This window comes from Emys orbicularis, chromosome 4 (genome assembly GCF_028017835.1).
Source record: "Emys orbicularis isolate rEmyOrb1 chromosome 4, rEmyOrb1.hap1, whole genome shotgun sequence".
NCBI lineage: Eukaryota > Metazoa > Chordata > Testudines > Emydidae > Emys > Emys orbicularis.
In genome coordinates, this window is record NC_088686.1 from 70342618 (window position 1) to 70360170 (window position 17553).

Here is a 17553-nt window from a genome sequence, read left to right on the forward strand (position 1 = left end):
TATGGCAGTTGGTGCACTAGGCCAGAATCTAACAAGTGCTGTCACTCTCCCTGTGAGCGCTGAAATTCACAAAACTGAAACAAAAAGGAAATCAGAGCTGAGAAAATCTCATGTCTCCTGAAAATTGCTTTCAAGCTGTGGTATACTGAAAGGAACATTTTACCTGGCTATTACTGTCAAGATACTGACTCAGGCACTTACAAAACTGTAAAGTTTTCTCTGAGTTTTGATTGTCTGCACATAGTTCCATTTGTCTGTATCTCAGATAATATGCATCACTGAGCAGCAAGCTGCGAAAAAAGGCAGACAGCTATGACTTCAGATTTGGCTGGGGTCTCATTCTCTCAGGTAAATTACAATGAAATACTTTTGTCTAATGGGATTTCTCTGCATTGACTTTGTTCTGTCTTGGAATATTATGCCAGGGTTTCTCAATTCTATTCTCTTGTTTTTAGTGTCTGACTCTCACTTGGTCTTATATTTGTTCTCACTTTATTACAAATTAAAATGCCGCACCCACCACCAGTCTGAGACGATGCAATAATGTATCTGACATTCAAGCAGAAATGCTAACATCTAAATATTATTATGAATTAATGTCCATCTGGTTTGAAATCTAGTTCTGATCATACAGAATAGCACTTGGCTAGGTCTCCACCAGTGCTGCCAGCTACCAGCTGTTCCTGTTGAGTGCTCATGGTTTTGCCAAATATATTTTGTTCCTGGTCCCCTTTAGCCCATTACAGAATAGCGTGATGGGGCTGGAATGCTTCTAGACTTGGGTCATTCTCTGATCTCTCCATCAAGTGCTTTCCTGCATATATGTAAATGGACTTATTCTGACTCAGTACTTTGTTGTTACAACGACTACTTTGATATGGCTCGCAAATTAAACTGTTGCTTGCCTTTCTGGCAAAAACAACAGTAATAATAATGGAGATATCCTATCTCCTAGAACTGGAAGGGACCTTGAAAGGTCATCGAGTCCAGCCCCCTGCCTTCACTAGCAGGACCAAGTACTGATTTTGCCCCAGATCCCTAAGTGGCCCCCTCAAGGATTGAACTCACAACCCTGGGTTTAGCAGGCTAATACTCAAACCACTGAGCTATCCCTCCCCCCTAATCTTTGAATGACCTGACTGGCCTACAGCTTGCAAGTCTTTATTCTCTTTCTGAACATCAAATCAAACTGTCTTTCAGTAACAGAGCAAGGCTCCCGGTGTTGTGACACAGTCTACTCTGGCTTGGCTACAGAACGAAACAGTTGCTCACCTTTCTGTTCTGCCTTTCTGCAGCTGCCAGAGCACTTGGCACTGCCCAAGCTCCGTCTGCACCTTGACCACAGGCTCCTCAGTGCACACTCTCTGTCCCAAACTTCAGGCTCCCCTCCCCCATTCAAAGCGAGCTTCTGCCACCTCTGCCTGCTTCTCTAGCCCAGCAGGGCCAGCGTCCTCTGTGCGCCAGAGATGCATGTGGGCTCCTCTAGCCAGAAGTGAAAAATCATTGCACACTAACACACGTGGATTCACTGCACCATTGGAGTGATTTACAGAGCATTGATGTGACAGTTTTATACTGGTCTCATTACAAAGATGCACACACTAAAAATTTGGAGCCAGAACTACTAAGGATGTGAGTCATTGTTTTCCATTACCTTATGTGGATGAGCTGGACTCAAATCAAGGACTTGACCTAGCAGATGATTTTGCTGACAGTCTGTTAACAAGGATTTTGTTTAAATGCTTCAAATAATTAGAGACGGGGATGAACCAAAGCTCAAGTTCCAAACACTCCTGAACTTTGTGGGGATGGGATGGGATGGGATGGGATACATGGGCTTGAATCCAACCCTGGATCTGGATTTTGAATCTGGGCCCATCTCTATAGAATGGGCTAATGGTAAACCCTGGATCCAAACAGCTCTGAACTTTTGGGATTCAAATTCCAAATTCGGTTTCTTGCAGCTGGAGCTCTCTCTACTAGCAGTGTTCAAGCTGGCTGCATGTCCTGGGCTGACAAAGGGTATTGTGTAACCGCACCCATAAGTCTGGCAACCACTGCTATTAATTTTGATGTTGATCTTTAACTAGTAGGGGTCCTCCCTTTCACACACCCTCTCTGCCCACCCCCCCTTTTCCTAGCATTGCATTTGAGATAACGCCTCAACTTCATTTTGGGGACTGAGATTTTCTCTGCCAGCTCCCAGATCAAGTGGAAACTGAAGCTGGCAGCTACCAGGTGATTCCTGTGTCAGTGCAAGTCTGGGCTAACAAGGAGAGTGTTTGGGACCAGAGATACGGCAGAGTGGGCTTCTCTCCTCACCTTCCTAACCCAGTTTCCAGCTGTCAGCTACCCGATAACTTTTCAGTGCTGTAAGCACTAAAGAGCAGAATGAGATGGGAAAGATGCACTGAGCAAAGTCACCCTACTGCACTCCCATGTCCTCTAACATACTCAAGGCTGGGGGCTGTGTTGAAAGGTATGCATTGTATTGGTCACCACTAGGTTCAAATATAGTTCCCAGAAGGCTGGAAAAAATCCTGTTGCCCAGAAGTCCAGGACAAGAAGGGTGCAACCTGGGCATCAAGTGTCCTGCCAGCCAAACAAGGAGGAGAGCTGGGGGTGGGTGGTGTGGCCCCAGGCTCAGCAGCGGCACTCTGACCCCCTGTAAGGGGGGAGAGCTGAAAGGGGCAGAGTAGAGGAAAGAGAATTGTGAGAGGGGAAGGAGAAGGAGCAAAGCAAGAGAACAGTTGCCCTCTAGAGTTGACGGGGGTGGTCCTAGACAACACCGATAATGTCTTGGAAGAAGATGGCAGGAACAGGGAGATGGTCACCACTGAAGGTGTCTGAGGGTGAGTCTCAAGGAACATGTTCTCTGTTAGTGCCCTCAGCAGAGGGCTGTGGTGAATGGGGAGGAAGAGATTTGGACTTTTCAGGATCTGGACTTTGCAACTGCAGACAAGTGGTTCAAAGGCAGCTGAAGGGGCGGGAGAGGGTGGCAGGGCAGGCACTCATCTTGGCCTTGGAGACGTGTGGCACAGGAAGCAGGTGGTTAGGGTGGCTGTGGCAGCATGGTGTCCCTGCTTCCTCATCCCAGGCACCCAGAACACCCAACATCCTGCTCCTTGCCCCAGCTTTAACCCTGGTGGGGAAACAGCCTGTCCCCTTTCTCCCCCCCCCCCACCCCAGAAATGATGCAGCTCCACCCTGCTGCCCTTCTCCACTCAGCCCAGCTCCGGTTCCCTCTTCTTGGAGCCAAGGAGAGGGGGGGTGAGCCAGAGGAGGAGAAAGGCCTGGGCTGCCCTGTCTTGCACTCTCCCTAGGTACAGAGGAAATACTCTGGGGAGGGAAACATAGATCAGCCCCCACAATATTGCCATTGTGAAGGTGCTAGGCCCCACTACTCCCCCAGTTCTGCCCTCCCTGGAGGAGGGGGCGGTTGATGATCTTGGCAGCTGCCAGGATCCTCTCTGCTACTGGGAGGAGGACTCAGTAATGCACTTATGGAGAGCTGAGTGACCTAATTACACAGCTAGGGGTGCCTGTAGTCGCCCAGAGGGGGAAAGACCCAGGAAAGTACAGCCCTCTTGGGTTATTCTTGCAGGGTTAATTTCAACAGTGAGAGTTGTCCCAGCATATTCCCAGTGACCGCTCTTCGAGAGACTCTTGCATTAACCAACTCTCTGGAGACATCTATGCTCCTGGCCTGGCTGAATTTCAGATGCTTTTAAAATCACTTTCCTTTTGGCAAGGGCTAAATTCAGACACGTGTAGTACTTTAGAGCAGATGGTGCTGGGGACTGGTCATAGGCTATGCAGCTTCATATCTCTGGGCTACCAAGGCAATAGGTACCTTAGCAAAGATGCCAGCACAGCCCTGGACAATGCAATGCTTGTTCTCCCTTACTGCTGAGGGAAGCACAGAAGTCAGGAATAGAAGAGCCCTAATAAGTCATCAAGCCCATTCATTTTCTAGCAGTGCAGGATTGTTCCCCTATTGTGCTTTGTCCAGTCCAGTTAACAACTCAGGCCTCGAACCCAATTTGGTCCTGGATGTGTGAGGCACCTGTCTCCCCACCCCAAGAGGCAAGCTCAGCTTTGAGTGAAAAGCACATTTTACATATCCCTAAATAAGTAAATGATGACGCGTTCACCACTTCCCTTGGGTATCTCAGAGCACTGTGATCTGTATCCCATCCCTGGTAAGGGGAAGGGTCACATCAGAGTTTATGAAAGACAAGAAATGTACATGTGGGGGATGAATCCTAGAATCTAGAGATGGAAGAGACCTTTTAGTTTATATGGTCACCTTGCCAGTGCCAATTCTTGTCTTTAGGCGGCACTAATACCAACATGGGACAGTGACAGCATGATGAAGGCAGTACAATACCTGTCTGCCATCTTTCTGATTGCATGCTTCCAGTGTAATCTGAGATCCGGTGGAGAAGGAGGTGATGGAGAGACACTTGTCCTGCTGTCTAATTAAAGGGTCACTGAAGACCCACTCCTATGGAGGAGAAAACAAAAAGATACAGATTCCATCATTAAGGTAGCGATGATATCACAGAAAAAATGAGCCAAATCCTGGAGTCCTCACTCAGTCCTTACTAGAGAAGAGACTCCCATGGACTGAGCTGGCAGGTCCTGGGCAGGTCTGGCACCAGGCTTTGAAGTCTGTGTTCAGGTTTGGGGAACCCTGACATGTGAACTTCAAAACCTGCCTGGCTGGCTTCCAATAGTCAGATTATCCATGGGTTCCAAGTGTCTCCCTGCGCAGCACCCTTACATAACCAGGGTTCTACTGGCCTGCAAAGCAGGTAGGACCCTGTCTCCTAATTGAGGTAACGGGCAACAGTTTCTGATTATTTTACATAATAGGCAAATTCACTGCCTACTTCTCCCAGAAGTCAACAGCGATTGTCCAATGTGGATAACAGACAGTTTATCAAGTTAGGCAAAACACATACATTTAAACCCACACACTTCCATACAGCACACACACATCCATAGAAAATAAGCCATTGCAGTGATCCCTCCTGCCACTTGATAGACACCCACCCCATCAAGTATTAAGGTTATTATTCACTGGGACGGTGGCCCAGCAGAGGGACCGAGTGCAATACATTTCAGTGACTTCAAACAATAGTGAAATGGCACAGTGAGTCTGATTAAATGGCATGTTGGATGCTAGCTGCAAACTTCTTCCGAACAGATAACAGATGTGAATGAGCATTTGCTGGCATGAAATAGCATACTGGGACCCTTTGTTTACTCAGGCTACTTCCCTGCTGTAGCAAGGCTGTCAAATGAGAAGATCTTGGGCTGGTGTAATGTAGTCCCCCATTGAAGTTATGGGGACTATGCCAATTTACAGCAGCTGGGGTCCTGGCTGCTTACCATAAAGTGTGGCTTTACTCTGAAAACCACTGTAAAAATGGCATCTTCTTACTTAACAGATCTTTTCCCTCTAAGTATTATTTGCTGACTTTTAGTGACAAATATTCTCTTCCTCTATATCTTACATTTTGTTAGCCCTGTGGAGCCAACACAACTTCAGGAGCGGGACCTGAGTTCTATTCTGGCTCGCCCATCATCAACAGAGTTATTAGCTAAACTCCAACTGCAGAGCCAAATTCTCCCCTCAGTTACACCTGAGCAAGTCCATCAAGGACAGATTCTGGCTTAGAGAATCTCTGTTACTCGTGGTGACGTGCATGACTTTCAGACCGCAAGTGGAGTTTGCAGGGCTGGCAGCTAGGAAAAAACCCACACATCTTTTTCTCATAACCTGGGTGTGTTTGCTCTGGAGACAGTGAGAGACAAACTGTCTCCCAGAATGCTGGTTTACTAAATCACTTCTCAGATTAGAATTGCGCTTTGGTATGATTTTATTTAAAGAAGACAGTGTTGGGTCAAATTTGATCCAGAATGTAGCTTTTGGAAAAGTCTTTTTTTTGGTTTGTCCCCTTCCATGGAACAAGCTGTGGGGCCTGCAAATGCACACCCTGCAGATCCACACGGATTCTGGGGTAGCCGGGGAGGATCTAGGATGGCTCTGGTAGCATGCCACCTGGTAGCAGGGCTGTAATTGCTAGCACTGGAAAATTATTTACATTTCATTCATCTTCAGTGTTATTAGTAACATAAAGAAATGAGGTTTATTTAAAAACTGCTTTTTAACCAGACACTGCCCCTTACAAACACTGTTTTAAAAAGTACTTTAAACATTTTTATTTAAGTGCAGACTAACATTCCTGACTTGGTATTTAAATACACCTCTACCCCAATATAACGCTGTCCTTAGGAGCCAAAAAAATCTTACTGCGTTATAGGTGAAACCGCGTTATGTCGAACTTGCTTTGATCCGCCGGAGTGCGCAGTCCCGCCCCCCCGGAGCATGGCTTTACCGTGTTCTATCCAAATTCGTGTTATATCGGGTCGCGTTATATTGGGGTAGAGGTGTATATTCTTCCAGTAATTATAGCAAAGATTTCAATTTCCACCAGCATCTGTGCCAGTTAAGAGTATATTAACCACTTCAAAATCCTATGAATGTTTGTACTGTGCCCAGAAAGTGGTGTCTGTAAGTTCCTATGGACCCAGGCCAAATGCTCCAGTGTAATGCATGAACCCTAGTGCAGCTCACCTTTAGCGGGAATAATGTGCCCCTTCTTTACTGTATTTTGCACTATAGGGATGAGATAGGCAGAGAAAATGAGAAGTAGCTCAACTCCTGAGTGCACACTGTAGCACTCAAGGGTTAATGGAGTATTGCCTGTGAATCTGTATATGTCCATTAATGTCCATCTCACTGTATTATATGAATCTATATCTAACACAGTAGATCTTTGTCAAACTGAGGGCCATGGTAACAATTTGCCACAAAGCCCAAGGCCCACATCGAATTTGCATAAAATGGAGACACCTGAGAACACCCCAGTTTGGAAACAGAAATGTGGCCAGTGGAGAACACAAGTCCCAGCATGCAATGCTTCAGCTTAATCTGAGTGGTTTCATTATGGGCCACATTGTCAAACTCTGACTCACATGTTGTCCACCCCTTACAGCAGAGAGACTGTAACTTATTATAAGGCTGTGCAGAAGCGGCTACTGTCGACTGTCAGGACACACTGCCGAGGGTCTCTGATATGTTGAAGATCACATACACACCTTTCCTAAACATTTATCCACCCGGTACCACTGTGTCAAAGCTGCTAAAATGCAGCAAGCAGGAGTAAAGAGCCAAATTCAAGCCTGCCTCACCTGGCTGACAGGGGGATTGCTCACTGTCCCTTTGCAGCCTCCCACACCAGCCACAGAATTTCCTGCTGTGTCCTGGCCCCAAGACTCCAAGCAATGTCCTCCTTGTCTGATAATCCCAGGAACCAGCTCCTTTTCAGGAACCCTGGGAGAAAAACGACAAGATTTGCATGGCACTTTATAGCCAGAAGTGTCTCGATGCACTGTACGTATTTATATCGAGATTACTCCAACCACCACTGAAATGCGTCTGCCTCTAGAGTGGAACACAGCACAATAGTTGGGGCCAGCAAATGAAGAATATTATATCCAGTAGAAATGTCTGAGGGAATTTGAGGAGGCAGAATGTGAGTTAGGATTTGGCCAGAACGCTGAGTTAGTATCCCTTACTTTCAAAAAGTGCTGGGGGATCCTTAATATCCCCAAGAAGGTAGGACTTCAGTGTTGCATCTCCTCTGACAGACAGCACCTCCAGCAAAAAGCTGTGTCTATGCTAGCCTCCGCTGCCCCAAATTTCCCCATTTCTACCACCAGTTCATCTCCACTGTAGTAGCAACTAGCACTTCGCTAGTGTAGACAGGGCTCCAGCCGGCTACCTACTTTTTAACCACCGTCATCTAACCCTACTGAGTCGTAGGCTTTGTCTAGACTAGGATTTAAAGGGGTGTTGGTAGAATGTGTTAGCTAACACGTTCTAATAACACAGCCCTAGTGTAGACATGGCTGCTCACTAACACGGGGCTAGGGCACTGATTCAGTACTGACTCAGAAGGAGGAGTGCCAGCTACCAGTTCACAAAGGCCAGTTGCTACAGAATCTGGGGTTTTCCTTGAAAATCTCACATCTAAGCCCTGGGGCAGACCCAATTCCATGTAGTTTGTTCCTTGGGGGCTCCAGGCTGTATGTGATTATGCCACTGGGATTCCAGAGTCAGAGGCCCTAGGCTTGGGCCTATTGGGTCTATTGGTTTATCTGGCCCTGGACTTCAGTACAGTGGGCTGCAAAAATGCTGGAGCCTTAGATTAGAGGGAGCTGTACTCCACGCTTCCAGCAATGCCATAAGCTCATATACAAACCATACCTTAACAAGCCGCTTTATTTCAGATCCCTGAGGCACCGGAAATTCAGAAACAGGCATTCACACAACAGAGCTTTAAGATCTTAACAGACTCATTTCCAGAGGCATGTTAGTCTGCAGCTCTTCTCCCATCAACACACATCCTGACTTCCTTTGACTGCATGTCCTCTCTTCCTATGAACAATGGGTGCTGCCCCACCTGGCTTCCTGAAGGTCTCCTAATTGCCACTCCCTCTCCCAAAAATGTGCTCTATCCAACCTGCCCACCTGCTGGCTGCACCTCTCCCCACTTCCCTCCTAGAGATCCTTTTCCACCTCCCTGTTCCCAGCTCAAATGTCCAAGCTAGAACTGATGGTGGGTCAAGTGGAAGTGCAGGCCAGGAAATCAAGGAGGGTTTCTCACCAAAAAGAGAGGGGTGAGCAGGATTTACTCTGAACATGGGAGTCCTGACTTCCTACTTCCCAGCTGCCACAGATCTTCCCCAATTCTGAGGCTAGTGCTTTCATAGAATCATAGAATATCAGGGTTGGAAGGGACCTCAGGAGGTCATCTAGTCCAACCCCCTGCTCAAAGCAGGACCAATTCCCAACTAAATCATCCCAGCCAGGGCTTTGTCCTCCCTGGCCTACCTTCCGCATCCTTTCAGAGAGCTGGTTTCCAGCTTTCTAAGAGTTGAGGATTAACTCACTTGAGCTCTGGGTAGACATTCTCCAGGTACCACTGGAAGGATTTACAGTTTAGTTTCCTGCGTTGCTCCATGCGGTCTGCAATACTGGAAACAAAAGCATGTTGTTCAGAATGATACCGTGAATGGAGATGATGAGGGGTAGCAGGGAGGGCAGGGCTAGTTTTAGGGATGTGTGAAGCTGTATAACGTCGCCCCCTTGCCCTTGGCCTCCTGGCCAATGTGATGGAGGCAGAGCAGGGACATTGAAGTAAGTGGGAGACAAGGACGGGTGAATGCAGGGGCCTCCCGATGTGGGACTGAAGAAATGAACACACACTCTGGCAATTTCTTGCACTTCCTCTAGCTCAGGGAAAAACAACACAGCACAGTGGCACCACTGGAGAGCTGAGAAGGTGTCTTCATTGTTGAGTGTCCTTGTGGGGCTCTATTTTAAGAGAGAGACTCAGACAACCGCTGGACAGGCTTGGGAAACTAAACAGGTCACTACCACTGATCAAGGGTGTGTTTAATCATTTTTGTAATAGATTTTTTTCCTGTGTTTACAATGACTCCTTGGAAACTTTAAATGTAAATGGTCACTTAAAAAAACAACTGCATTGTCACTCTAGGGCTCCTTATGGCTGTGCTGCACGCACTGGCTTGTCAGTGTCCAGTAGCTCAGGAGTTGGCATTTGGCACTGATTTTGTTTTTCCTGGAAGAGGAGTAGTGAAGCTTTTGTTCTAAAGGAAAGAATACATCAAGGGTTAAATTATGGCTCTTACAGACCAGGGTGCTCGATTGGCATGGGGCAGATGAGCAGCCATAGTGCTTGAGTAGTGGAGAAGGCACAAAGCACTGGGGGCATAATGTCTCCATACGGTTGGTGGGGGAGGGAAGGGACTGTGCTCTGATGCTGCACCCCATAGCCCTGTACTAAAGGTGTTCAGTGCACGCCCCGCCACAGACGATTCTCTTGGCTCTAGCTGGTGTGCAGGAATGGGGGGGAACTGGGCTCTGGCCCCACATCCAGCCCAGTCAAATATTCCTCCCGTGGGGCGTGCGATCCTGCTGGCAGAGCTAGTGGTTCCCCCTCATCAATATACTCACCCTCTGTGGGTGTGGTGAGTGGAGGGGAAAGAGTCTGTTTTTATGCATCCTCTTTCTCCTGCCATCCTCAGGGACCCAACTGGGAGCAGCCATAATACATAATACCTTATAAAGAACTACACAGATCTTATAAACTGATATAACTGGTAAGGAAGCAGGTCACATTTGGGGCCCAATTAACCTTGACGGTGTTCCTTTAACCAGTGACATAAGCCTTCTAAAAGTACATTTCATGTTAGCGTTACAGAGCCAGTACTATACGTTATGTAATTACTGAGGGCCAAATCCTGCAGCCCTGACTCAGCTTTTATTCACACAAAGCTGCTACTGAAGCCACTAAGAGATCTGCATGAACAGTGCTGCAGGCTTTGGCCCCAGAGGGCTCACGGAGGCTCATGTACCCCATGTAACAGAAAGCTCTCCATCACAAACAGACAGGCAGCAGAGGACCTGGGATTGGAATTGTGTTTGGGCTCTGGCCCAAGGGCCACACTCAGGCCAGACCACAGACGGATAAATGTTAGGCAGGCAAAGACATTTTTAAAAGATCATTTATCAATTCATGAGAAATAAAACATGATGTAAAACAGAGTGGCACTTACATCATATTGAATCTACAGCGCTCAGTGCATATAGGAGATACATCAGTATCGAACATACATGTGTCCGAGAGACAACCATAAACAGGGATCTCCTAAGCCAATGCAGTAATATCAATGTGCTGTCCATAGACTGATACACACAGAGGTGTGTTTGGCTTCATGGTACTCTCCTAGTTAATAAATATGCTTTAGGTTTTTAAATTTCTTTGGGAAGTTCACTGTTCTTGTTGCAACTTCCCCTGTGCCCACACCTATGTGAACCTGACCTATAGTTGGTTTTTGTGGGGCAGCCAGCCTGCCTAACCCTAACGCCTAATGGCCATTCATACCAGTAAAAGCCAGTCCCATTGGCTCTGGATGCAGCATAAGCATAGGAAGGTCTGATCAGTTACCTGCTCAGCTCAGACCTCCATAGACTGGTTACATGCTGCGTAAAAAAATGTATTTTCTTCTATCTACTTAATGTGTTGCCTTTTAATTTCATTAAGGGTCCCTCTGGCCTTGTATTCTAGAGCAAGTTAAGTAGGGCACTGCAGGGGAGGAAGGACATATGTTGCCATTTAAAATAAAGTAAATTAAAAGTAAATCTTGTTAACCAGCCATTTGAGCTGTGGTTCTGAGATAGTGCTGGGCAGGGCATCTTTGCCCTTAGCCTTTCTCTACCCTCTCCCAGTGAAAGTGCGAAAGCAATTTCCAGTGAACAAACCGATTAGCAGGAAGGCTGCTAGCCAGGCTCAGGGACTGCTTACCTTCCAAATGACTTCCCGATGGCAGAAGGCCGGGCCTCGTAGTAGTACTGTTTGTACTCATCCATCCACACCTCTGCCGTGCGTTTGGTGTTCCTGCAGGTGGGCAAGGAGAAGCTATGCTGAGTGCTAGTAGCTTGCGGCAGCTCCCCCAAGAGCTGGAGATAAAGGAACATTGGCAACTTAGGAACGTGCTCATGGAGACATTTAGGGTATGTCTACGCTATGGAGAGTATACTGACATAGCTGTGGCACCGTAGCTCTGCCCGTGCAGCCTAGATGCAGCCCAAGATGATGGAAGAGGTTTTTCTGGCTGTGTAGGAAAAGTACCTTCCCAAATGACAGTAGCTTTGTCAATGGAAAATCCTTTCTGTCCACACAGCTGCACCTACACTGGGGGTTAGATTGGTATAGCTGCATCAGTCAGGGGCGTGGCTATATTAACCTAACTTTTAAGTGTAGACCAGGTCTTGGGAAAGTTAACTCATCGCCACAGCTATGCCAGCATAACCTCACAGTGTAGACGCAACCTACAGTGACGAAAGGGGTTTTTCCATCGCTGTAGGTAATCCACCTCCCCGAGCAATTGTAGCTAAGTCGACGGAAGCATTCTTCTGTCTACCTAGTTGTGCCTACCCTGGAGGTTAGGTCAGCATAGCTGTATTGGTCAGGGGTGTGGATTTTTCACACCTCTGACTGATGTACCTATATTGACCTAAATTTTAAGCACAGACCAAGTCTAAAGGTGTGAAGTTAAAGAGTGTTAAAATGCATTAAGCTTGTGTGGACGCTCCCACGGCAGCGCTTTGAAGTGCAAGTGTGGTCGCGCGCCAGCGCTGGGAGAGAGCTCTCTCCCAGCGCTGCAGGTACTCCACCTTCACGAGGGGATTAGCTTACAGCGCTGGGAGCCCTGTTTACACTGGCGCTTTACAGCACTGTAACTTGCTGCGCTCAGGAGGGTGTTTTTTCACACCCCTGAGTGAGAAAGTTGCAGCGCTGTAAAGCGCCAGTGTAGCCATAGCTTGAGGATATGTCCTTCTGGGTTAGCATTCCAGAGGAAGGGGATACGCTTTATGCAGTGGGCACCTACACCATTTCTTTGCCTAGGCAGGAGGTTTCAGGCTGAATCTTGTTAAATGTTCAATCACGTGCCATCCTCCCTGAATCCCCAGGCAAAAAAAAAGGGAAAGGGGGAAAGAAAGATATAGGATTATTTAGACATGCTAAATATCAAGATGATCCATCTGCCATTGCGATATCCCAACACCTACTTGATATAGGTCAGTGCATTGCCCTCTGGAAAGTCATAGGGATGGCGTTTCCTGAACACATGGCCAACTCGACTGCAGGGAACAATCTCCAAGCTGCCACCACACATCCACACTCGGAAGGAGAGCTCTGGAAGAGATCCCAAGCATCAGAAGGTACAGCCAGACAAGCAATACAAGTAAAACTTCCTAGAATACCAACAAAAAATGTCACCTCATACACTGCACCTGAATGGCTTTGCCTCCTTTCTCTGCGTAGATGCCATAGACACAGTCCACAGTAAAACCAGGAAGGATGAATTGATGGAAAGAGAACCTGTCTCTCTGTTAAAATTGAGTTGATCCTTCTCAGACTTCTCAACCTTCCTCCTGTCCCTCTCCTTTCTCTGAGACCATCCCTTTAGCAAGAGACCTACTCATTTATCCTGGGCCTTGTGGCTGCCAGACACTTAGAATGGCTTCTGGCAACAGATGTTGCTGACATTACACTAGACTTCAGTGGCCCACAAGCCCTGTCTACAAGAGATGGGGCTGCCCCAGGAAAACAGACACCCCTGAAGAAGTCAGAATGGGTGCCAAGTCTACAGGGAAGAGTAGGTGCGTGGGAGAAAGGAACAGATTTAGGAAAAGGGTGGATATGTGAGAGAGAATAGGAAATGACAGTGAGAAGAGGAGTCAGGGAGGTGCTTTGGTTTACTTAAGCGGTCCATGCCTGGAGTCCTGCTTCCTTTGCCAGACCCCCACTGACATCACCCTGGAGTACAGTTTCAAAGCAGAGCATATCATACACAGTTGCCAAGTGTGGGCCATGGTTGCTCTCTCCCTCTAATTTCAGGGCAACAACCCAGCTGATCAGGTTTATTTATATCCAATTAAATATGTCTGCTTAGCTCAGGTGCTTGTGGCCCCTCGGCATGGCAAAGTTTGGCCACCACTGCCCATCTAAACACTGTATCTCCCCTGCCCTTCTCCTCTCCTGGCCCCTGGAATCCCAGAAGCTGCGGTACATCTCACATTAATGTTTCAGTTGTATCACACCATCTCATTATAATGCTCCCAACTCACTTGGCTCTGCCAAAAATGGTAGAGGAGTGAAAACACTGGGCTGCAGCTCAAAGTTACCTCTCCCAAGAGCAGAATTCAGTCCAGTTTATTTGAGAGAAACACACACACACACACACACACACACACTGCTTACAGAAACCTAGCTGATCCTGAAGTCAATTTCAACATTTTGTTAAGAATTGTAGGAACACAGGGGCTTTGATGTGCAGAAGCTCATTTGCATCACAGAAGAGACAGGCCCTTGTTAAGGATTATGAGTCTGTCCGTCATTGTCCCCCCCTCCGAGTTTAATCACTGTGCCACACTGGATGGGTTCCCCACTTGCGCTTCATATGGAGGTGAAAGCAACGAAAGAGGAAGGGTAATAGGCAAAAAAGTCAACTGGGGAGTTGGAGAGATTTACATAAGATTCCCTACAACAATGGGGCCCTCCAGAGACTTCAGATCATATAGATTCTCCTTCAAAAACTTTACTCGCCTGGGGTCCAGGGCCGGTGCTTCCACTAGGCGAGCCTAGGTGGTCGCCTAGGTCAGCAGGATTTGGGGGGTGGCATTTTGCCGTCCTCGAAGGAAATTCGGCGGCGGGGGGTCCTTCCGCTCCGGGTCTTTGGTGGAAATTTGGTGGCGGGTCCTTCACTCGCTCCGGGACCCACCGCCAAAGTGCCCCGAAGACGCGGAGTGGAAGGACCCCCCCCACCGAATCCTAAGAGGAGGAGCGATGCCGCCTAGGGCGGCAAAAACCCTGGCACCGCTCCTGCTGGGGTCTTCCTCAGGCCATGGGGCAGGAGATACAACATTAAGAAGTTAAAAAAAAATTCCTTTCAGCCTGAAATCTGCCATGCAGGCCCCATGGCTGCCATACTTCAGGCCTCCCACCCCCAGATTGCCAGTCCAGCTCCTTTGGAAGGAGTGGGCAGGGTTGTTTAACACGAGTGGGTTATTTGTTTTTAAAATGGCTTCTACTTCTGCCTCTGAGTAACGGAGAAAATGTTAATAAGTCACATTTTCACTGCTATCTTTTGATTCCTCTCATACATCCCAGACAGTCTGTGCCCAACAGGGATCAGTTGAGAGACAAGCAGCAGAAGAAAGCTCCCCAGCCTCATAGGCAGGGAAGGTCTTTGAAAAAAGCCAAGCTATACGTTTCTTCTGGGATTGTATCCAACTGTTTTTTTCACTCCTGGAACTAGGTTCTGACTCATTCTGGGCCAGGTTGCATCCTAATAACTATATCAAACGTATCCATCGTGAAATCCTGAAGCCAGTTTGTTCAGTTAACCAAGACAGTTCTCAATTCTAGGTGGACGCGGACGGACACAAACGCACACACACACACGCATACGCACGCAGAGAGAGAGTGTATCTATTCCATATCCATAAAGCAGCAGGATCCTTGAAAGTAGGCAAAAAGGACAAAAAGATTATGCAGTTCACACAACAATACATCATTTTATTCTGACTTATTTCCTTCAAATATGGAATAGAAATTGGAGACGGAGAAGATCTACTAGGTGATTTAGCCCATCCCCTGGGGCATATGTTGGATTGTTATGTACTGTATGTTTCCAAGTGCTTTGCAGTTTTAGATCACTCAAGCACTGTGAGTTTCTCCACTTCCTCTAAGGCTACGTCCTCACTACGGGGGGGGGAGGGGGAGGTCGATTTAAGATACGCAAATTCAGCTACGCAAATAGCGTAGCTGAATTCGACGTATCCGAGCCGACTTACCCCGCTGTGAGGACAGCGGCAAATCGACCTCCTCGGCTTGGAGTGCTTGCATCCAGCTACCAAGTTACTCCTGTCTCCTAGTTGGAGCAAGATTTTGTAGGGGAGTGTGTAGCGAAGCATCCTTTTACCATATCCCTTCGGATATGCACTTGCCTCCCATACTCTGCCTCCTTTTTAACCCTGCTCACTCGCAAGTAAAAAAAAATCCACAAAAAAATGGTTGACATTAAAATATTTTGTTTTTCATGAAAAAATGTGGCATTTTTAATAAAAATTTTATAAAAAACATTATCAAGATTTTTCTTATACCAAAAACCTGGTTTTCAATAAACAAAACAAAAATGAAAAATATCCATTACCATTTTCTATTTTATTATCCTCCTATTATCTAATGGACATATAATTTATGTGTCAAGGTGGAATGAGCTTTATATTGTATTTTAATTTACGAGATGAGCATCAACAGAGGCTTATGGAAATCTGAAGAAATATAGTATTGAGTAACCCGACATCAGATCTTTACAACAAAGATTCCACCTTGCAACTTTGTTTTCCCCGTTCCTAGTTTATCCTTTCAGAAGCCGAAAGCACGGGATGCATTATTCTTTTAAAGGGGATTTATCTGCAACTTAATTAATAATGCAAACAGAATAAATTTGTGGCAGCTTTATCATATTCTTAATGATTCTCCTACTGCCACATGTCTGAATTCTGACAGATCATCATTTCCGATGTGTCTTAGAGAGGGTTCCCTCCGTCTAATGGAAAATACTCTTCTAAGCTCCTTAGGTAATCCCAAGTAATATGTACTGCAGACAAGCCATGCTTGGAACTGCTCAAATAGTGAGCAAAATCACTTTCTAGTTCCAGAGAGTCAGGCCAGAGGGAGCGGTTTTATTACTACAAGAGGTATTGAAACACAGAAAGAGATATGTACAGATTCATTTCAGTTAACAGGAAAGACAAATAAATTAATTATTTTAATTCCACTCTCCCTCACCAGCAATTCATTTTAATCGAGCCCCAAATACTTGATTTCTCTGTGCTCCTCTTTTCAGTTCTGCTGCTCTCTCTAACCCTCACTTACATGTGATGATTCTACAGCACAAGGCATCATCTCGTTTGGGATAAAAAGATGCCTCGAATTGTCACCTCTGGTAGTATTGGGGAAGCAGGTTTCAGAGCTTTGCTATGTGAAATAACAGTACCTGGGAAGATATTCCTCAGAGGGTTTAGAGCTCGGTCCCAGTTTAAGAGTCTTCATTATGAGTATCTGTACCCAGCTTCCACTCCCAAAGAGGCCTGACATACTAGGAACACTACATTTCAAAGCCATTGTCATGGGATAAGAACTCACCTTTATTAGGGGAAGAAGGGATGTCTATAGAAAGGTTGAATGGTGGTGATGTTCCACTTGAAGACTTGTATGACTATGGAGTGGGTCAGGAAAGAGAATCTCTCCCAAAGATCTGATGTTAAGTACCACAGATATTATTGTTATTTATGTGTATTTCTGTAGCACCTAGAAGGCCCCACTCAAGGATCAAGGCCCTGTCCTGTTAGGTACTGTGCACACATACAACAAAAAGATGGTCCCTACCTTAAAGAGCTTATATCTTTGATATACACATGAGCCAGTAATATAGATCTGACTGACACTGTGGTTGTCTGATGTCTAGAACCTTACATTGATACACAGATCTTTGGAGCGGGGTGTTTTTGTGGATTGCAAGTAATATATTAATTACATGAAATGCCCACAGGAAAGCATATTTTGTCTGACAAAGATTTCCTGGCGTCACTTTCTGTGTGAGGAGGGAGATGGTGGGGGGAAAGAGAGGGCAATGACTAATTTCACAACTCACCAAAATTCTCTCCTCCCCAGATGTCCATCTGAGTGTCATATTTTCCCAGATGGTTAAACCAGGACTTATCGATCACAAAGATGCCTCCCGCTATGACAGGTGTTCTGGAGAGAAGGAAGAAAGGGCAAATACATAACAAAACAATAATAATAATTTGTCCTTGCA

General features: G+C 46.5%; 1 protein-coding gene across 1 annotated transcript in view; it reads right to left on the reverse strand.

Moving 5' to 3' along the window:
- GALNT16 (polypeptide N-acetylgalactosaminyltransferase 16) overlaps positions 1–17553 on the reverse strand; it is a 123557-nt gene that overhangs the window by 6359 nt on the left and 99645 nt on the right. Inside the window, exons 10-15 of the mRNA XM_065403230.1 lie at positions 17389–17492; positions 12734–12860; positions 11466–11558; positions 9028–9111; positions 7264–7405; positions 4391–4507 (exon numbers count right to left, since the gene is read on the reverse strand). Coding sequence (XP_065259302.1) covers positions 4391–4507; positions 7264–7405; positions 9028–9111; positions 11466–11558; positions 12734–12860; positions 17389–17492 — 667 coding nt within the window. The remainder of the gene's footprint in view (positions 1–4390; positions 4508–7263; positions 7406–9027; positions 9112–11465; positions 11559–12733; positions 12861–17388; positions 17493–17553) is intronic.